A 22,576-nucleotide genomic window follows, 5' to 3' on the forward strand; every position below is an offset into this window, starting at 1 on the left:
GGGTAATTCTGCCCATTTTTCTCCCCCTTTGCACATCTGTAATGGCTTTTCCCACTTTCTCATTCTTATGCTGCACATCTCTCTACTTGCTCCCTTCATACCGCTGCCTTGCCAGTTCTCTCTCTCGCTGCCCCTGCTCTTCCTTCTCATGCTCCAGCATCTCTCTCAGCTCTTCTGTCTGCCGTACGTAGCGCTGGGCCGCACGCTCATCCGACTGCAGCAGTTCTGCCTCATGCAGTGCTTTCAGCTTTTTGATCTCTAGCTTGTGTTTAGCAATGAGCTTCTGGATTTCAGGCTCCAGGCCTGAATGGGAAAGAAAGCAAACAGGAGATTACAGACTACAAGTGCCTGCCTGAAACCCGCACATTGCCAGAACAAGAATCTCCACTCTGTACCACAATCCTCTCCTTCCTGCAGATTCAGTTGTTGTAATAATCAAATATGACAAAAGGTCAATGCAGCCACTACAATATATTAAAGGCGTTGTACAAATATATACCTCTGACTTACAGCTCTTCACAAAGGATATTTCATTCAATTTATTATGTATTTCCTTGAGACAAGAGAATATGCACTTAAGGGAGGTCTCTTGGAGGGAATAATAAAAGGAGATCAGATAGGAGGTGCAGATAATAATTGCCTACAAACAGTAGCCATTCATGAAACAAGTTATCAAGTGCAACACAGACGTTATTTGCACTGATGAACTGATTAACATATGTAGTATGATTTTAAAATTGTACCTATTCAAATGGCTTCAAAATTAAATTTATTTAAAATAAAAACATTATACAGTTACTCTCTGATGCAGGGTTCCTCTCCTTCAGAGGAGAGAGCAATGCAACCAAACACCCATTTCCTGCTTGAAAATGCATTTCCCATGATGAATGTTGAGGAAAAACATTGCGTAAAGGATCCCACAGCTTTGAGGACACTCGAACTAGTAAGACTGCAGTACCATAAAATTTTGGAAAATACAAAACTCAATAGCACACAAAACTGTCATTAACAAACGATTCATAAAGGTGGTCTGGAAGAAAATAGCTTATTAAAGGAGAAGTAGCATCAGGAGGCCCAGCTAGGTGATAGCATGTAGCCAATCTTGTCTGATTCTGAATATCTAAGCAGAGTTGAAACTCATTAGTACTTGAATGGGAGACCACAAGGAAATCCCAGAGCTTTAGGGAAAAAAACTAGGAAGTCAAAGGCAAAAGCAAACCACTCTTGTGTCACTGCTGAGAAAATGTACACAGACATGGTCAGGAAGTTACTAAGACTCAATCCTAACTGGAATGAAACTTTACCTTTAGCATTAATAGGACAGACCAGATAGTGTACCATGTACTATGTGTATGACTACATTAATAAGAAAAAAAAACTATCGTAAATTGTTCCCTGCCATAACTATAGTTATAAAATTTTTGCAACTTTAATGCAGACCTGCCTTGTAACAATGACCTCAACTGAAAAAGAAATAATAAAATTCACGCATCAGAGCTGAACCAGGGAAAGGGAACAGTGAAGAGTAATCGGACCTATAAACCTAGCAGGTCAAAGCAAAGGCAAAATGCCCATGCAATAGCTCCACCTGGGGTCAGTTGTGTGGACCACGCTATCCTCTCACTGAAAAGCCAGCCATTGGTACAAGAACCAGAATAAGTAACTGAAAGTTCAAGAGTACCTTTAACAGTGATCTCTTTGATCTTCTTGGTCTTTTCATCAATCCATTTCTCTCGGCGGATTTTTTCTGTGGCAGTCATCAGCTGTTTCAGCTTTTTTATTTCCTTCATGTGAATAAAAAGGGGGAAAAAAGCAAGACACATATCAGAACTTCATTAAATTCCATCATGTTTTGCACTATGAAAGAAGAAAGCAATACTTCAAAATCCATGTATAATGAATTAAAACTACAAGAGAATTCTTTGCAAGGGATAGAAGAGTCTAGTAAGATAGCCAACTACAACTTCCTGGAACCATTTTCTGAAGTAAATTTGAATATATGCAATGCACAAGTTGACATCACCTGCAATTAACTAAAGAACCCTAACTCAAAACCACACAGACAGACAGACAGTTTATATACTTTATTTATATTGTGTGTAATTTATATTCTTTATTTATATCTTGTGTGTGTATAAATCTGCACACACACACGCACAGACATAAATAAAAACCCGATTCAGGATGTCATTTCTTTATAGTTCTAAATTAATAGCATTTCCTTCTGCTCCAATTTTGGAACACAAACTTCAAGGCATGAGTTCAGAATATCAGTTAAAAGGTTTTAGCTCTAAGTTATTATAACAACAGGGACTAAACAACAGATCTTCTAGAAGCTAAGGTAAGGGCTCTTATACTTCCTATCATGCAATAGGAATTCAAAGTTCTCCTTTCTCTGGTTTCTCTTCAGATCCTACAAATCTTTCTCCATTGCAATAGTTTGTGCCAACAAAATTAAGGAATATAAACATTTCACTTACAAAATTTGGGAGGCAAAGCACATGTGAACAAACCACAGCAGCCTCAAATTATTGCACCTAGCCTTATATTTCTAAGGGTCACCCCAGTTGGAGCTCTGGAAATGGTAAAGTCTGATCTGGATCACTCTGGAAAGAGTCTAGCCTTAATCAATGTTCAGATTAGGAGCAAGATATGGAAATGAAGCTCCATTCTCTTACAGACCAGCCTTGAAAACAAAAACAAAAAAGTGTAATGTTATTTTTTAACCAAAGCTGAGTTACATATGAAGGAAAATGGGACATTTCCGAAGAGATGCAGTGTGCGAAATTCAGTGCAGGTGACTGTTTTCTTAAAAGCTGTTTTGGAAAAGAATGTGATATAACTTGCAGCAGCAGTACAGTATGAAATGAAGGGGGCTTGAGCAAAGGGAAGGGGCATTCATAAGGAATTCTAATGTATTTTCTTATCAGTTCATCAGTTCCTTTTGGGACTCATGAAGAAGTATAAAGATCTTTATAAATAGTTACTAGGCCAGATCAGCTAACTCAAGATAATACTGCCATTCAGGACAAAAGACTGGAAGACAACAAGGTGAAACAACAGGTAAAACTAAGTTTTTCTCTCAACAGACAAGATACCTCTGCCCATAACATTACTGTCGCAGTAATGATGAGTGGTGGTCTGACAGCAAGTGGTTTAAAGGCAGGCTTGTTAGTGATTGATTCCAATTCTCTCTTCCCCATCATGGTGTTTTACGCTAAATACTTGAAGTCCACAAATTCAAACAGATCAGACCCAATTATTACACTCTTGAAATCCGGACTTCAAAAAATCAAATGGATGTATCAAGTATTTTCTGTTCTGATTAATAGCAACTCTACAGAAAAGTAAATATACAGTATTTAGTTTATTCTAAATGCAAAATAAGAATTTCCCTACTGTTAAGTATTTCAATTCTTGAAATTTTTGAGTGCATTTATCACTGGCATCAAAAGTAAGATGTTTTCTTAAACCTGTATCTGAAGGACAGTGCTACTATTTTATTCCAAAAGGTTATAGTGACACATAGTACTAGTACTTGCACTTTCCTATAATGCAAATTTGTATCATTATATCCTCTTTTCAAGCCAACTTCAATGCTCTGCAAAACTGTCAATATCTATAATCTACCTCCATATCTATCCACTGAAATTTAGAAATGGGTGGGTATGTGACTCAGGATCTATCCACCCTCCTACACCAATCGAAACAATGTGTGTGTGGGCAATAATGAATGCTAAAGCATTTAGGGAATTTTGGCTTTGCTTTATAAACACCGAAAGTCTGTTCAGCTGGGCACTAAGTAGGGAAGCTGAAAAGGGCCTCATTATAAAAGTCAAGGAATAGCACTTTGCACCAAATTGCAATATTTGCCATACATATACCCCCAAGAGAGATATAGGCACAGCATCCTTTAAGAAATTCAAGAAAAATCACATTTAAAGGATCCAGACCAGCAAAAAGGACAAAGGCTGAAGTTAACAGCATGCACAAAGTTTACCTCACAGAGGGGGCCCAGAGTGCGCCAGACCTAAAGAGAAAGAGGGAAAGGTGAGAGAAAGAGGGAAATGGAAGGAGTGTGAAATTAAGAGTTGGAGGAAAGAAGCAAGGACACAGCTTGAGCAGAGTACCAATTACTTCTTAGCATAGGGATGGTATTTCATACACATCTGAACAACGGTAAGAGCTAACATGGTTGGAATATTGCATCTGTTCAAAGTGCTTTTCAAGGCATGAATAATCCTAATGGGCCTCCAATTTTTACTGAGGGTCATGCTAGAAAAACAAATAGCTACCACCCTTCTCAGTACTTCCTTAGTTTAGGCTGCTTTGCCCAAATAAATATTTACAGCAAACCCTATCTGAAGTTTCCTTACTGTGGATAATTAAGCCACAAAAGTAATTAACTTAATCTGTGATGCTGTTGGTCATACTGAAAGATGGAAAACATCATTCCTACTCTCTCCCACTTCCATCTGCCAGAGATGAGAACACATGAAAAGTCCTGCTGGGCCAAACCAAAGGTCTACATAGTGGGGCATTCCACTTCCCACACTAGCCAATCAGATACCATAGAAAAGCTGAATGGATTTTGCCTGTGAAGCATGTTCAAAGGGGTGGAGTGCTAATTCTACGTGTTTACCCAAGATAAACCTACAGTTTTAGGAGTACAACCTCTGCCTAAGTAGAGATGCTACTTCTCCAATGGAACCGAACATATTATGCTATTGTGTTGAGCCACGTTATTATAAACGCATAATATTCAGCATTCAAAACAGATAATCTAACATGCAGTAGGCTTAGGCATTCTGCTGTATAGCCTACACTTACCACTTATCAGAATAAAGCTACCCAGTACAGGGAAGTGAACTGGGATTGGGCCCAAAGCCCAACTTCATTAACATTTTTCCATTATGAATCCACAAAACTGGAAGAGAGAGCTCTACAATCATTACATATTTTTCTAAAATACAAAAATAGAAAAATATACTTTACTCTTTCAAACCAGGATGTATCTCTAACCTCAATATTTTTGTTAACTTACCCCAGTCATCATTAAAATAATTCCTTTTATTCCGAATGCAAATGCTATTCAATTTGGCTGATGAAGAATTCCCTCCCCCAGCTTACGTTGCTAGAGAAAGAGCAGGAATGCTGTTAAGGTAACATGCCATATAACCCCACGGAGAAGCAGCTAGGCCATCAGGCAGATCAGGACAAAGAACTGTAGAACATCTAATGAATGAGCAACAAAAACATTCTGGTGGGCTTACTTGTGACTCTTTCAGTCACATATTCTACTGCAGGTGGGAGACCAATTCTAATTTTATTGATTACAGAAAGAGATTGGGAACCTATTATATATATATATGAATATGAATATATACAAAAATAATGGTATAAAAGATAATATTTCAAACAGTCTTCCTATTTTACCAACATTCAGTGGCTTCCAACATTCTCTTGGCTGATGCTCTCTGAAGGGCCTCAAACACTCGATTTCTTTGCATTGTGCAAACTTCAGTCCAAATGAAGCCCAGTCAGATATTTTATCTAGTTGCTCTGAAGCTCTTCCTACCCTTATGCCAATGCCATTTCCTTACCAACTCATGCTGCTCTTGCATCTGGGCAATTTTCTTCATGTATTTCTGATCCACAAGCTTCAATTCAGACACCACTGCTTCACATTTCTCACTCAGAGCTCTCTTGTCATCGATGAGCTGTAGAGATGCGTGCAAAGGAGTATTACTGAGAGCATACCCTACCCATTGTTTGTACAAGTGTGATGCATTCACTACCTAGCAGAGAGTACCTGGGCTCAAGTTGCCATCTTATCCAGGTAGAAATGGAAGCAAAACCTCCCCTCCTCTTTCTAACTGAGCATTTCACCTCAGAATGCTAACTGCTAGCTAATACTCACAGAGAATTCTGTAGAGATATGCCAGGAGTACAAGAGATGTTAGATAGAGCACTGCAAGATAGGGGATAGAGTATCTTCACATTCCCAAGCCCTATATACTTTAAAAAAAAAAAACTAGAGGAGGAGGAGGAAGGACTACCTGGTCAATGAAGGCCAGGTGCCGTTGGATTGCATTCTCGTACTGCTCCCTCTGCACAGCCAGCTGGTGATTCAGCTCTTTCTGTGTCTCTTTAACATGCCGCCCAGTTAACTCCCGCTGCTGAGCCTGCCAGGACAAAGGGCAAAACCAAGGCAATTAAGGAAACCCAAAAGTTAGGCTATGTGGTCAGTCAAAAAGCAAAAAAAGAAGGGGAGAAGAAAGGACATGTAAACATAGCCATTGTGACTCCTAGTTAGATCATCTGTCCATATGGATTGCTCATCACCAACAACACTGCTGAAGCCTGAAAAGGCAGATAAAGACAGATACTGCCTCTTTGGCAGCTCAAATTTTAATTTCATGCATCTTCCCACACAACAGAGCTAAAGATTGGGTTCTGTCCCACAGACGACCTCCTCTCTAGCATATACAGACCTACCAAGAATCAGGCTCTGGTCACCCACCAGTGCTGTCTGTAGTAAAGTGATGGCTCTCTTCTTCTCTTCTACTTCCAACCTCAGCCGCAGGAGAGAGCTGGTGACCTCTGTGGCAACTGCTGAAGCCTGATCCAGGTGGGCTAGCTCTTCTTCTGGCAAGAGCCCCTAGTAGGTGTGACAAGCAGCAAGGGAACAGTCAGACTGAGGTACAACCCAGCTTCCTTCACCAATCTCCTGTAAGAATGGAAATTAAGATTCCTTCTGTGCACTAATACGCCAGTACTGAAAGCTTTACTTCTCATAAGAAACATCCGTCCTAAGCAATAGAACTGTCATTTTGTATGTGGCAGCTTATGTTCTTCATTTCCTGAGGCAGATCCATTTATCTGAAGCTCCTCAATGTACCTTAAGAATAGATTACTGGAAGCCATAATACCAATACCAGCTTAACAGCTTTTAAACTCAACTATTTTTTGTTTCATCAGTGAAAGCAAATGCTTGAAACAACCATCTCCCCTGCCCCCAATCAATAATAATCTACATGTGCCAGGATTCACCTCCTGCTGTGAAGCTGAGGCAACGGATCTGGGTCGTTCCTGCTCAGATTTTTCCATCTCATCCAAGAAGCTAATTATACTCTGAAGTTTTGCTTCTGACAATAATGTTCCTTCTTCAGGGACTCCTGGCGAGCAGTTCAGTTTTCCAAACCTCTCTAGGTTGTCAGTGGTTAGAGAATTTGAGTCCATCTCCTGTATTGCAGGGAAAAATTCTTGGGATCAATAGACTTGGACTACAGTGGCAGTGCCAAACAAAACTATTTCAACCTGTGACTGTTGGGAAAAAGGGAAATTGTTGTAGGATCCCACTGACAGAAATAACATTTGTCAAGATGGGAGGAATGGAGCTTCTGAAAAAGAGATGCTTTCACCGGTTTTCTCTTGGGGATAACTATAAATGTTTTAAAAACAATTACAAACTTGAGTTTGTGGAAAACATTCCAGCTCACAACTCCCAAAAGTCCACTCTAAGTAGAGTGCACGATGCAAAGCAGGGAGCAATGGTTGGTACGTGCTTCTCATTTCCAGGGTCTCTTCCCTATGCCACTTTATTCTATCCCAAACAAATTCAAAACCATGAAAAAGGATCTACAGAGAAAAGAGAGCATAGTATTTACATCTGTCTTATTTCAATTACCCCATCTATCCAAGCATATTTGTCTTCCTTGAAAGCCTTTGGTTGTGGCAGCACTTCTGGCTCCTCTTCCAAAAGCTTTAGGGTGTCTAGCAGCTCATTAAGGGTTACTTTGGACTGCCTACTGGCTGCAGTGATTACAGTCTCCAGATCTTCACTGGGCATTTTTCCAGAGCTCACATCCTGGGAAACAGAGAAAATCCATGTGCATGAAATTTTGTGAAGAATTTTAAATAGACATTACCAATACATTTCACTCCAACAGGGAAGGCTCATCCTTCCCTTTGTGAGGTCTTACACCTCCCAGCCAAACAAAGTATTTCATAGTACTGAAATTGGAAACTATACAAATCATAAGCGAGGAGTAAAAGAGAAAAGTATTTAGGCTTTCAGGAACATCATCAGAAGAAGGCGACACCTGTGGCTGTTCTTCCAGTACTTTGTTTTGTCCTGGGACAGAGAGAGATGCCATGGCAGAAGCTTCTTCTGTATCTATTCCTACAAAGTGGAAGTTGGCATCTGAAACAGTAACAAAAAAGCATTTGCTTCAGTAAGATACGGGTGTCACAAGAACTCAGAATTGGCGTTTTGAGAAAAAGTACATTTTCCATTTCGAGAATTGGAGTGGAAGTCTTTACAATGTCATCATTTCCAAGTTTTTTTTTTCTCAAATAATCTTTCTTGGTTTTCCAAGCAATTCTAAAGTGTGGCAATCAGCTCCTCACTAGGAGCCTTTGAGGATGCATCAGCTGCACGTATCTTTCCACTAGCACTATTTGCCTGTGTCCAATTTAAACATTTCTGAACTTACTCCTTATCTTAAGCCTGTTATTTGTTGTAAGCTCAAATAATACCATGTGGCCATTGGTTCTGATGATGTTGAAGAAACGTTTTGTGTCTAACACATTCAGTACCCACACACTGAAGCTGAACTTGAGAAATGTTGTCCAGGAGACACCTAGGCCCGTCGTTCCAAGGCCTTCCATTATTTCTAACCTGCATTGTTGGCTTTGATGATGCTATTAGCAGGACTGCTATTTTTCAAAGAGCTAGCTTTCTCAGTTTTCCTTCTTCTGGCTTTCTTGCCTTCTTTCATTACTGCCAGCTCCTCCTCCACCAAACGTTGAGCGTCTAACGCTTTTTGGGCTCGTTTTTGTTGCAGCTCCTAAAACAAAACAACACCAACTCGCATTGTTCTGTTAGGGCCCACTTCCTCCAGCACTGATAAAATATACTTGGTCTAACTTCTAACTGAATAAGTCAAGACAATCCTGTCTTCTAATGCCCAGGACTAGCAATATTGATAGCAAGTGATTACCTGGATGGCTGCTCTTCTGGCAAGGCGAGCTTTCTCCTCTCGTATCTTTCTCCTCTCCTCATCTCGTCTCTGCTGCAAATCGAAGATGTTGCTCTCATCTGTGAGCTGCTGCTGTTTTTCCTTGAAAAATATACAGTGCAAGCATTATGAAGCTACATGATCAAGATCCCACTCCAGGACAAAAAAAAAAAAAAAAAAGAGAAAAGACTAACTTCCCCTATAATCTAACTACAGCCACACCTCATACGTTTAAAGTTTGTGCGAAACAAATTAATATTCTTTAAAAAAAATCCTTGCAGAAACGTATGACACAGTTGCACATCTTGTTAACGAACACATCTCTGTTATCAGGTAGGTTATTACAGTATTTCTACTGAAGACAAACCAGCAGAAAAGAACTGTGGTTACCATTTCAGAGACAGAAAATCAGATGGATCAAAACAATCAAACTACTGTAGACAAATCTGGAAGTTGATATTGATCTGTCCTAACCCTTGGCAGTGGTTTGTATCTTCTTAGGCCACAAATTGTTGATGAATCTGAAGACTTTTCAGACCTCTCTGGGCTAAGAGCCGAAAAATTTAGGAATAAATCTGAGGCACTGGTTTTCTGTAGTTACTAAGGTGAGAAGCTTTTTATACAATATGTACAACAGACAGACCTCTCTTTTGGAAGCTAACAATCGCCCAAGCTGAGCTACACCTTCCTTGTGCCTCTGAGAGTGCCGCCGGTACCAACGCTGGATTGTCACAGCAGCCAAATTGACTTGGTTAACAAATCTAAAATGACAGAAAAAAACATGTAAATTGACTACTGCTTTCCAACTATCATGTCAAGCAAAGCAGTTCCTGCTGTTAGAAAGGCACAGAAAAAGACAGAATCCTTGAAGAACAGATCTTGACCACAGGGCTTCTATGTTCAAAACAAGGGCCCCTCCCTCCAGATTTTAGAAATCCATGGGCAGTGTTCAAAAGTACATGTTCTAGGAAGGTGTGAAAATATACTATTTAGTAACTGCAAATTGCATTCTATTGAACTGGCACATAGCCACCCAACACCTCATTCATATCCAAGTGTCCTGAGACTGTGCTGCAAATATTGATGGCAAAAGGGCCCGATGATGACAGTGCATTTTCAGCCCATTTTTCAGTTTTGGAGTAGTTTTAAGGGTATGGATAGATGCAGCTTTCCTCTGTGAGGCCCCTCACTCCTATTATCTCCTAATTCCCTTCCAAAGGCTAGAAAATGGCCCCAATAGGCCTATTTGGTTGGGATTTAGGTAGTTTTAAAAGCTGGAATAATAGTGGTTTGCCTCTAGAAGACCTCCTGCTCCTATTCCCACCCTTAATTCCCCTCCCAAAAGACTGAAACATTTCAGCCAAGCCTCTTCCAGTAAATTCATAGCATAACTGAATGGCCTCTGTCATCCTTCAGAAAATTGGGAGGCTGAGTTGCAACTTTTACTGCCCAAAGTTTACCTACTCGCCATAAAAGAACTGACCTATCAACTGGAAATTACCAAATCCAATATGGCAATTAACTGGTAACCCAGTTATATGCCCTCTTTCTGGTCTGTCACTTAGCTTCTTCTTTCTGCATAATTTGCTATTTCTTCCTATTATCTTTCTTCCTGTCAGTTTCTTCAGGCTTACCGCTCAGCCTCCTCCTCTGACACTTCTTGTATCCTAATGGGGTGACTGCTACTACTAGTGTTATTGTTCCAAGCCAGGATGTTGCTGCTGGAAAAATTCTTTTGAGACTTCATGTAACTGCTGCTGTCTGTGTCTTCATTAGAGGTAGCTTTGATGATGTTGCTAAGAAAGGAGACAACAATACACTGCTCAAAAGGATCCCATGAAATGCTGTGAGTCTCTTCAACTTAGGATACAATGAAGGATGCTTCCCATTTTTCAGATTAGCCTATACTGTGATTTCTCAGGGATTGCTATCTTTGAGAAGAAATCACTTTTATATAGAAAACATCAGTATTTAGCAGTTGCTAGAGAATCTCTATTTGTTCTCATTTAGCCTAGTTACCACTGATACGAGACATTGTACTAATATGAAAAAAGGATTAGAAGTGCAACTTCATTATTAACTAAGCATGAAGAGTGTTCAAGAGCACTGTGTATAACTTATGCTTTTCTTCTTGAAAGCAATCCTTGCCCCTTATATCCTGCAGCTTGCTCTTGTTTGAAATGTTGACCAAATTGCTCTTCAGCTCCTAACTTATCACTGAAAAGAAAGCTGTAACAGGAATATACAAGACTTACTTGAGCGAAGTTGTAGCTTGATTGGAACTCTTTGGTACAGGTATCTTGTCTGTAGTAGAGTAATTGTTATGCACCATAGTGGTGACACAGTTGCCCATGGCACCTTTGTTACTCCTCATAAAATAGAAGGAAAATGTGTCAGCATGCTTCCATAATTTCTCCAGTATATTATTGAAACAGACCAGACATCTGGAGCTTTGCCCCTTAATACTATCTCATGTTCAATGGATAGCCAGATTTTTGGAATCAGTTGCATACTGGATACTGTCCTAGATACTGACATAGAGGTGTCTCTCAAATAATGAAAACAAGAATGAACTGTAAAGGATGGAAGTTCTCAAACTTCAGCATTCACAAGTCTGCTAGTAATATACCTATTTCTGTTCTAGCAGTATTTGTTGCTCAGATGCTGGTATCACCCATACTCAACTGTTAAATCAAAGTACTAATATAAAACCTATGGCAATTTTTCTGCAAGTTAATGTCAGTGTTTTAGCTGAATGACCAGATCTTAAGCCCTACTACCTATACTTATTTCTTACCTATTATTGGCAGTGAAGTTAGCTGCAAGTGGTACACAGATTTCTTTCTTTCTCATGCTTCCAGAAGCCTCCCGAGTGCTGGGCGGGGCAGGAAAAACCCTGGGCTGCTCATCCTGCACGACAACCAAAAATAAGTGTAGATGGAAGTAACAATACACAGATCTTCACCAGATACATTTTACCAACAACCCTTATTCCTCCTCAAGCGGAAAATTGCTCAATCTCACCAGTTTTCACTACAAACTACTGAAGTAAATGATCCTTGTAACAGATTTCAAAGCTTTGGAGATAGATGCTAGGATTTTTATCCAATTTAGAGTACTTCAAAACGATCAGATTTGTGCTGAGTTGGAAGTCTCTGAACAGAGTCAAGGGCATTTCTAAATCAGAGCAGAATCAAAGGAACTTCAAAAGCAGAGATAGGAATCAAAAGCACCCATAATATAGCCCCTATATAGCTTTTGGGTAACTGTTGTGCTGATGACAGCTAAACCAGATACAAAGCAAAGTATAGTAAAATGCTAAAAAGTAAGAACAGTTTAAAATTTTCTCCTAAATAGGAAGGTTATGATAGAAGACTGCTCATCTGTAGTATCATAAAATCCTTTCTGGATTTTATAACCCAGGTTTGACTCTTCATGCTGCACCAGCACTGTAGGTCTATGAAAGAATGATGGCAGAAGTCTTGCTGTAGGATGCAGCTTTCCCACTGCTATTTTTTTATGGAAAGAAGTATGTTCCTGCCCAGAGGAAAGTGCAAACATTACTCAACAGCTGTATGTGACAGCCACTTAGGCACATTGTACACAGTGCTCATTACTGTGGCATGAATTATAACTGCATTATAGGAGTACCTGGTATTTTCCCAGCAGTCAAATGGCAATGTTCTTGTCCTAAGGGAAATGTAATTTTAACACAGGAGATAAGCTAGGAATTTGTTTTTTGCATCCTGAATGCATTTACAGAGGAATTATCAGGTTTAGCAATATAAAGCTAAAAGTCTTGGGGCTGACTTCAGAAGCTTTTCTCATGTTGCACATGTACTTTAGCCCTTACCAGGATGTTCCAGGTAGTTTTCTTTTCTGTGGAATCTTTGCTTAGACTTGCTAGTTTCTTTCTTCCACTTGAGCTGCTATTAAACAAAGTCAGGAAGTCTTCATGCTGCTCTGCACTGCTAAAAAGGAAAATGGCAAGATTATTTGGAATCCTATAGGAGTCTACACATAGTATTGCTTTGTCCTTTTCTAAAAGATATTTATTCCTATAAACTACTCCAATGTTTTACGCTCAATCTAAAGGACATCCCATAGAACAAAAATACTCAGCTTTCCCAGAGTTCTCAAAGACAAGTACAAACAAAAGAGGTTCTAAGACATCTTATACACTCGTCTTATTTTTCAGTAAGAAGTATCTTTAATGCTCACATGAAGGCATCATTCGTTTGCTGATTAACCTGAGTTGTACTGTTGGATCTTCGTAAATTGTTCATAGCTCTAGAGGCAGCCAGCCCTGCATCTTCCTGAAAGACAGACAATTTGTAACAAAGCAAAGTAGTACCTACACCTATGATTTCATCAAGACAAAAACTCTCTTACCCAGATATTAAAACTGCCTGATCTCGACCATTCTAACCTATAACTACAAATCACAGAATAGTATTGTCTCCAGTGGATAAGTCAAGGTAAGAGCTACGTATCACCTGCCCTTTAAAAAACAAAAACACCCATCAGACGCAGAATTATACCCAAACCTGCATATAACCAAATTATATACAAAAACATGCACATTACATTGAGAAAAATACCATCTTATATTTGATTTTTTTTATTATGCATTTTAGTATTGTACATTTGAAAATCAGGAGGAGCATCTTTTCAGATTAATAATTTAATTAAATGGCATACGCTTTTGTGAGTTACAGAACACTTCATCAGCTACAATGGATGGTTAGACTGATGTAGGATTTAAAATGGGATGAGGCACAAGGAGGGAAGGGGAAGACTGATTAATTACGCAAATGCAGGTTACAAGTACTTTATCAATTAACAATGGTAAAGTATTAAAAATCCACTGCGTGTGTTGAAACCTTCAGAGATAGCTTGAATCTTTTTATGTACGCAAGTTCAGCAATTTCTTGCTCAATTATACTGACAAAGTTTCTTTTTTCCCAAAATGGCTACTCTGAAATTAATAACGGAGCATCCTAGAAGGTTGAAATGCTATTTTGTCCTTATTTTGAGTCTTGATGTTATACTTGTTTCCTGTTCCCCATGAGAATCTGCTTCATGGTGCATAGTTATCTATATGCAAGCTATATGTATCACAAAGAAACTCAACCTTTTTTTGCTCACAGCCCCCTTCTGGGCCTCATTTACCTCCGAGACCCCTTTCATAGCCGCTGTTAGCTATAAAAAGGTACTTAAACATTTGCACTGTTCATTAATCTAAACTGTAACATATATAGACTCCTGGCCCCTAGAAATATGGTATGATTCCCTGGGGGGCTATACAGCCCATGTTGAGAATCCACTATAGTGTAAAGCCTGTCTATAAATGATAGATTTGGTGGTGTGTTCAGGATGGGAGGTAGAAGCATGTAAGAATGTATGACAATCTATAAGCTTTTTGCACAATGTGGTGTTCATGTGCCCATTATGTAGTTTGACCATCACATTCAGGAAGCAGACATGTTCTGTAGATAGGCTGAGGTTGATGGTGGGATGTCAAAATGGAATCTAATTATTCTTTTCCATGAGCCCAGTTGATGAAAATGTAATCAATGAATCTCAAGTAAAAGAGGGATTTACAGAGGTAAGACTGGAAAAAACATTGTTCTAGGTCAGCCACGAAGATGTTGACATACTGTGGAGCTATATGTATATTATGAGTTGGTCTGAGGGCAAGGTATGCTGTGTTAACATCAGTGATAACGGATGGTTTGAAGTCCATGTTTGTGGGGAATGTTCGTGTATAGCGCCTCAACATCATGATGCCTAAAAAGGTTAATTCATGGACTATTCACGGAGAACAGCCTTTTTAGGAAGTTGTGGTATCTCTTATGTAAGCTGGGAGGGAAGCTGGCCTAAAATTTAAGTCCATGAAACCTGATACTCCAGCCGTAATGGTTCCAGTGGTTGACAAATGGGACAGGATTGTAGTAGGTAGAAGATTCTTGGTCTGGCTCCTGGGGTATCTCTACATAGATATGGTCTTGTATGTCCTCAGGAACTTTTTCCATCAGATTGCACAGCTTTTTCGAATATATTGCTGTTGAATCTGAGGATAAAAGTTAGTACAACATGGCATTGGAGAGCTGCTTTTCAGTTTCTTTGAAATAATCCACCTTATTCACAATAACAATTGACTCTCTTTTGTCAGCTTGTTTATGTCATTATTCTTGAGGCCTTGGATAGCATCTTGTTCTGCCCTACTGAGACTGTTGTACAAGGGAACTTTTTATTGATGATTGTGGCTTGGGCTTGTTGGCAAGAACATTAAATGTAGAGATCTAATTCAATGCTACATCTACTGGGGGGTCGGGGGGGTCTGTGTAGTGTATTTTTTTATGCATCTGGGATTTGGTATGATATACAGTTGTGTGTATTCCCAGGATGTGTTGAGTTGATGATGGCTGAATGTCTGTGTCTTGCTTTTTGTCTTGAAAGTATTCCTTAAGTCTTAAGCACTGAAAAAATGTTTTAAGGTCCCTACAGAGTTGTGTATTTTGTATAGTTTTAGTGGGGCAAAAGGATATGCCTTGTGCCGGAACAGATTCTTCAGCTTGGCCAAGTATATGGCTATAGAGATTCACAATATTGGCTGAGCGGGGGTGGGGAGAGAGATTATTGGTCCAGGATTGATTACTTCTTGTAGTCAATGGTACTTTTGGTAACCACCTCCACATCTATAATTTAAATGCCTATCTTCTTTTTTCAATGCCCACATTTCATCTGGACTTTTTAATTAAATTGGTTTTTGAGTATCTTCTATCTTTGCAAACACGTCTATGATTCTATAATCCTATGAATAGTTTCAGTATTGTCCTTCCATCTTTGTTTCTCATTTGCCGCTACTAGATTTCTTCTGTAATAACTATTCAATATTCCTATCTTAGCTATAGATTTTCCCATATTTTCTCTGTTCTTCCTTTAAAAAAATCTCTATCTTTCCTTATTATTTTCCTGTTTGCTGATTTGTTTTTTCTGCTTGTCTCTGGAAGTCTGTGTTCAGTTGTCACACTTTCTTCTTCCTGTACAACCCTTTCATTCTCCATTTTTCTTTGGCTATCATGACAGCTTGTTTTGAAAGCCATTTGATCCTTTCTTCTTTGAAATTTTGGAAAAGTTTTCCCCACTTTGATTGTCATGAAGTGTGTTCCATAGCTTCTTCTGTACTCTTTCACATATGTGGTATAATTTTTGATATGGATAGGAAAAAAAAAAGAATTGATAGAATGTCAAACATCCCCATAAGCTCTATATAATCCATATCTATTGTTGAGCAGAGCCACAGACTGTGTAATTTTACTGTATATATAGTTTTATTGTATTGTATTTTAATGATTATTTATTCTGGTTGTAAACGGCACAGAGTTGCTCTTTGAGTGAGATGGGCGGTAACTAAATTTGAAATATATATATGAATAAACGAACAATATATAACACTGATTGTTTATTCCTCAAATCCACTTATTTCTTACATGAGTTTCCTATGTGATAATATCCCACAGCTCTACCAAATGACTTTAATACTTTACAGCTAGACTTCTGCTCTACCTCCATCCACCCACACGCCTAGATGATTGAAATTGTTAGGACATTGTTGTAAACCAAAATAAGTAACTGTGACTTCCCTTGGCTACAAAGTATACACAGATGAAAAGTTTTCTATGGAGGGACGCTGTAATTTTGTAGCCTTACTCAAGTTAAAATTCTCTTGTGATCTAAAATGGTTAACAATCTCTCAGGATACTGGTCTTCTAGACTGGTGTTTTCAAAGTGGGCCCCAGGCTTCTCTATGGGAGACGGGGGTGGGTGGGGAGGGACCGTAAATGCACTCAACCATCTGCTCCTGCCTCAACATTGCTCTTGCACAGAAAACAATTAGCTGCCTTTCTCTCATTGTGCAGATGCACACAAAACCTGCCTCCCTGCCTGCCCCCAAACTCTGACAAATGTTTCTAACTCTGCAGGCACAACCACAGAGAGTTGCAGACACATTGTGGGTATGCATGTGCATATCCCTGAAGAGGTCTGCTTTTTTATTCGGAAGCAAACTCCACTGAGCTGTGTGGAAATTAATAAAGAAAGAGAGGATGGCACTGCTCAGCTGCAATACACACGACTCAAATCCCTTTGGAATGGGACTTCCTATGGAGTAAACATGCATGAGAATCGAATGTGCAAACCAGGCAGGCAGGAGGAAGATGGGTGCTTAAATGGCTTCAGCTAGACATTCACAATGGAAAACATCTATGCCATCAACATCCATCTTTGTTTGTGTGCATGTGCATGAATGTATATATAAATAATCAATTAGTATATGCATACTATTTTCATTTTTTTAAATTAAACCTATTAAATAGATATGAAACATTGGTTACAAACTGTACAAGGCAGTAGAGAAAAAGCTGAAAACAGAAAAAGCAAACCTGGATAATTTTCCTATATTGACTACTGGGGAATATTTCCTATATTTACAAAAGAGGTGTGCTAAAGCTTTGAAGAATTTTGTGAGAAGGGACAAAGAAAAAAAAATGAAAAGAAATCAAGTTCTAGGACATTATTTGACTAAGGATTAAGACTGTTAAAAGTAAAAGGAAGGAATATAAAGTTGGTTTACTTGATCAAGGTTAAAATAGATATGTGGTTATCTCTGGTAACCCTTAATGGACTTTTGCTGACCAGGACTAAAATTATGAGGTTTTAAGGATTTGTTTATAGATAAGAAATGGGATATGGGAAGAAGAGATCATTTGTTGTATCGTAGGAGGTGATTAAGTTACTAAAATTGCTTATACTTGTTGCGATAAAAGGGGAAATCATTTCTATATATATTTCTTTTCTTATTCTTTACTATATTCTTATTTTTTCTTTCTTTTCTATTTTTTTCTCTGCAACTTACATTTTTTCTTTCTTTTTCTTTTAGTTTGCATAGCTTTTTTATCGTTGTAAGTGTAATTTTTAATAAAATTACTATTAAAAAAAGGAGATATGATCAGAGTTTTAACAACATTGGTTTTACACAGACTGGCAAGGAAGATGAATCAAATAGACTGTGCATTGAATGTGAGCAAATATTGGGTAACTGTAGTCTGAAACCTGCAAAATTACAAAGACATCTGGAAACCAAACATCCCAATCTGAAAGATAAAAGTCCCAAGCATTTCAAAAGAAAATGTGCAAAACTCCATGAGAAGAAAATGGCAATTCATATTTTTCTGTGCAACAAGGAAAATGCCCAAAGCATTGTTTTGTTAAACAATAACCTCCCAAATAATTGAGAAATTCAGGTTTTAATTTTTGCACATTATAAATGTTAATTTTCCATTTTCTTTTTCTTTTCATTTTATTGCTAATTTTCTATCAATAATGCTTTGCCTCTTGAGCATTCCAGGAAAGGGGAGGGGAGGGGAGGAGAGGGGGAAGGGAGGGAAAAAGGGAAAGGAAAGATCATTCCTGGGCGTGAAAAAGTTTGAAAACCCCTGTACTAGACTGTACTCAGGGCTCTGCCAATCTCTGAAGGAGTGCTTTGCTTCAGTGGAAATCTGAGGGAAGCACCTTCTTAAAGGTGCTTTGTGAAACATGGCCTTCTTGCGTTTAACAGCAAAGAGAAACAACCAATTTGCAAAAAGCAGAAGAGGCTTCTCCATGTGCATAGCCCCTACATGGAAGCATCTTCTGGTTCTGATTAGTGCTGGGGAAAGCTAAGAGAAGATTGGAGGGCAGTGCTCTCTCAACATTCTCTAGCATTCGTAAAGGAGATGCAGAAACTTCTTTTGGCTTTTGTGATAGAGATGAGAGAGAATAGGAAGGCTTCTAGACAATGAGAAGTGTTTTGTCAAGGCAAATATTGTTTATTTATCAGATTAATAGCCTGCCTTTCATTTGGTAGCTCAAAACATTGGATAAAGCAGTGTATATAGTTTTTCCCCACAAAAAACAACCCAGTGAGGTAGGATGGGCTGAGACAGTGACTGGCCCAAAGTCACTCAGTGAGCTTCTGTGTCTGAGACTGAATGAGAACCAGGTTTCTCCACTCCCAATCCAACCCTTTATCTGCTACACCACTGGCTCTCCATTTCACCCAAAGAATCACAGGGTGCAAAGTGCTTCATCCAGACACACTTAAGACACACTGTTGCTCTGTAGTGCAGTTAAAGGTTACATTTAAACCAAATCTATTCACTAGGAATGAAGTGAATATAAACCATAAGCTTTAGAAGAAAGCATTTTATAATCAGTACTCACCAGGATATTCCTCTTAGGTTTGTTTTCAGTAATGACGGAAATGGAACGAGCAATGTGTTTGCCTGGGGAGGCACTGCTAGGGCGCTGAAGTACTTGTATAGGTAGTCCTGTAAGAATGAGGTCTACACCATTGGCACTGCTTCCCTGAAAGGAAGAAGTGCTGCCACGGGCGCTCTTCATTGTGTACTAGGGAAGCTCTGCAAATAAATGGAAAATAAGAAGTTGATCCATAAAACTTGTTTATTCCATGTCCCAAAATGCATTTTTCAGCATAGTAGCCAGGACTTCCACATGCCTGAGAATTACTAAAATCACTTGCCACTGGTCGTATTAGCTGGGCCTAATGGGAGTTGGTAAAAATGTATGTGCAGGGTAGAGACATCAAACTGCCTCCATTTGAATTATATTAGCCATTTGCTAAGCCCATATAGGGAAGACCTACCCCAATATCTGAAGGCCAATCTCAATAAAGCATGAACATTTTTGCTCAGGCTGCTGGAGGCACTTTAACTTGTTGTAAAACAGCATCAGAAGGTATGATTGGGAAAATGTTTTCTGCTTTCCTAATCGTGAAGGGAAATATGCATAGGTTTTGTACCTATTTCTTTGCAGGCAAAAAGCTTCATCAGGGTAATTTTGAGCAGACAAAGGTTAAGAGAAAATGGTTACCAGAGTCTTTTCTTCACTGATACTGATAGATTTGTGTTGGTTATTTTTTTTAGTAAAACTCAAAACCTGAGTGTTGGAATATAGGGTCACCTAGTTTTGCCCTGAAGTTCACTCACCTAATGCTAAGCAAGTCATCCTTGTTCTAGAAGACTAATCCCTTCTTGTATCAGAATTCTTAAGACGAATTATACAAATCAGATAAGTACAGTGCCACCTCACCAGCTACTCTCTTCTGCTTGACAGTTCCGATTGCCTGAAAAATCCATTTAAAGGGAACTGCCTACCTTTATGCCAAAGCTGGTTTTCAAGAGAGACTATAGGATCAAACGTAAAGTCATGCATGCTGAACACCAGCTCTCGTTTATAATTATTATTTATACCTCATTTCAGCTCAAAAGCAGTCCTAGAAACAGTCAAGCAAATGGGAAACCAGCAGCCCCAATATGCATGCAATCTTTGAGTTAATCCCACACTGCTGTTTATTAAAAACAATCTGTTCAGACTTTTGGGAAGAGCTATCTATCCCTTCTTTGGAGCTTAAAACAGAAATATCAGGAGAAAAAAGGTTTCACGCTCAACTTCAGTTCTGCCCTTCCTTTAGTCTTGCCCAACATGCCCTTCCCCAAAATTACTCCCTATGGAATGATGCTGTCAACAGAAAAAGATTATAGCTATTGTGAGGGCATGTTTACATTTCCTGAAAGGTACCTGTGCTTCCAATTCTAATTGGAGGTTAGCCTCCTTAAAAAAAATATAGAACAGAAACTGTCCATCCACATTTACTCCCCTACAAATACTTTCAACTGGCTAAAAAATATAAACGACATGAGCTCTAAGGGAACTTTAGATATTCACCCCAATGTGTTACCTAAATTGTATTGCCAACCACGAAACCCTACCATTATGTTTTAAAGACAGAATGAAAATTGCAAGTAAACAGATTGGGTCTGTATGGATTTAACATCATATATCATTTGTCTCATAAAGTGCAGAAAAAGGACCTCAAACATTAAGTTCAAAGAGTATTTTTCTCCCCACATAAATGTAAATTGCATTGTTAGAACTATGATAGTCTTCTTTTAACATATTTGCCACCAGAATGGTTTTGCCTTTAGGCTTTTGAGACTGAAGTGTTTTCAAACAAGGCAATCTCTTTTTTGAAGTGATATAGTCACATGAACAACATACACTTAAACCTGGCTCTGAGAGAAATATTACATGTACTAGCAAAAATGAATCATCCTTGAAATTCCACAAGTGCATAAACATAGATTCAGCCACCATACATATGTGAATTTATTAAAGTTGTGATTGGTTCTGTGACCCCAATGTACATCAAATGTGAAAACCACTCATCAAAGAAGTATCGTAACATAAGGCTACTAAATCTAGGCTGCACAAATTATTTTCTGCTATCTGGTGGCCATCTGGATTTTTGCAGCCTAAATAAACCATTTTCTGACCAGTATGCACACTTACGACCAAATATTCTGCAATCAAGTATTCTGCATCTGACAACAATGCATACCAGAGTGAGAGTAATGCTGGTGTTGCTGCACAAGAGAACTTTATCTAATTGAGACTATCTAATTGAGACGGCAGCAGGCAGCAACCAGTGATCTTCGCAGTCTTTCTCCCTCTCAGTCATGTGTTTGCTTAGCGACCATTTCCTTTCCAACTTGGTCGCTAAATGACAAAATGGTGCATTTAATGTAGCAAAGCACTGAAAGGATGTACTTTATCTGTTATTTTAATTTGGCAGAATGTTTCATGCCTGTTGGAGAGAAAATAAAAGCATAGGCCATAAGGAAAAAAGCAAGACAAAGAATCCTTAAAGTATGAGCATGTATTTTTCCCCAAGCCTGCAGATATACATATTTAAAAGATTACTGTGATCATTCACACAATATAAGAATAGGGATGATTTTAAAAAATTAACATTGAAGCCAGTACTATACCTAAACTCTTGAATATACTAAACTTGAGGAGTATCAACTGGCATTAATTTCCAGAATAGCTGTTAAATCTTTTGCAGCAAAAACATCATTCTTAATAGCACTTTGAAAACTAACACATTTATTACTACAGAAGCGATCACAGTTCATAGTCCACTTTATCATATGCATGGTGTAGTGTGATTCATAAAACTTAACAAAAAAATAAATTTAATCTTTAAAATGTTGGGTCAGGTGGCAAAAGTAATCTTTTTGATATGGTCTTTGGGGACACCAAAGACAAAGAAACGAGCAATGCTTTTTAACTTTTATGTGAGATCACTTTTATGTGAGATGGGCAGCTATATAAATATAATAAACTTTCTGAATTTCTCAAAATGGTGAAAAGAGGTAGAGAGATCAGATTAGAAAGGTAAGGCAGGCCAGGACTAAGAAGGGGTTTTCTAATAATGGGGAGAGAAAGGAGCCCGCATCTTGCGTCCCTTTAAGAACCAACCTTATAAGGCAAGCTCTGCAAAGCTTCGCCAAACAATAAGCTGCGGCAGCCTGAAAAAGTGGAACCACCGAATGGGGAATCGGGTGGCTCCCCTCCATATCACAGATGGAGGGAAATAGAAAGGGGGACCTTTTGTTTCCTTCACCTTACACCCCTTCTTCACTTAC

The 22,576-nt window shown here is 38.7% G+C and overlaps 1 protein-coding gene across 4 annotated transcripts in view; it reads right to left on the reverse strand.

Annotated features, from left to right (window-relative positions):
* The window catches only part of CEP131 (centrosomal protein 131), a 32,811-nt gene that overhangs the window by 9,965 nt on the left and 270 nt on the right, over positions 1–22,576 (reverse strand). The window contains exons 2-19 of one of the 4 annotated variants that reach the window (XM_063293387.1): positions 19,290–19,486; positions 13,245–13,339; positions 12,877–12,991; positions 11,821–11,933; positions 11,279–11,392; positions 10,658–10,819; positions 9,667–9,784; positions 9,006–9,125; positions 8,684–8,852; positions 8,106–8,206; positions 7,691–7,870; positions 7,054–7,245; positions 6,524–6,661; positions 6,060–6,185; positions 5,604–5,720; positions 4,001–4,030; positions 1,682–1,784; positions 102–303 (exon numbers count right to left, since the gene is read on the reverse strand). In XM_063293387.1, the coding sequence (XP_063149457.1) occupies positions 102–303; positions 1,682–1,784; positions 4,001–4,030; positions 5,604–5,720; positions 6,060–6,185; positions 6,524–6,661; positions 7,054–7,245; positions 7,691–7,870; positions 8,106–8,206; positions 8,684–8,852; positions 9,006–9,125; positions 9,667–9,784; positions 10,658–10,819; positions 11,279–11,392; positions 11,821–11,933; positions 12,877–12,991; positions 13,245–13,339; positions 19,290–19,469 (2,375 nt within the window). In that variant the 5' untranslated portion in view covers positions 19,470–19,486. Of the gene's footprint in view, positions 1–101; positions 304–1,681; positions 1,785–4,000; positions 4,031–5,603; positions 5,721–6,059; positions 6,186–6,523; positions 6,662–7,053; positions 7,246–7,690; positions 7,871–8,105; positions 8,207–8,683; positions 8,853–9,005; positions 9,126–9,666; positions 9,785–10,657; positions 10,820–11,278; positions 11,393–11,820; positions 11,934–12,876; positions 12,995–13,244; positions 13,340–19,289; positions 19,487–22,576 lie in introns of all 4 variants that reach the window. The other 3 variants (XM_063293386.1, XM_063293388.1, XM_063293389.1) reach the window with 3 other exon arrangements.

Source organism: Candoia aspera, chromosome 2 (genome assembly GCF_035149785.1).
Source record: "Candoia aspera isolate rCanAsp1 chromosome 2, rCanAsp1.hap2, whole genome shotgun sequence".
Taxonomy (NCBI): Eukaryota; Metazoa; Chordata; class Lepidosauria; order Squamata; family Boidae; genus Candoia; species Candoia aspera.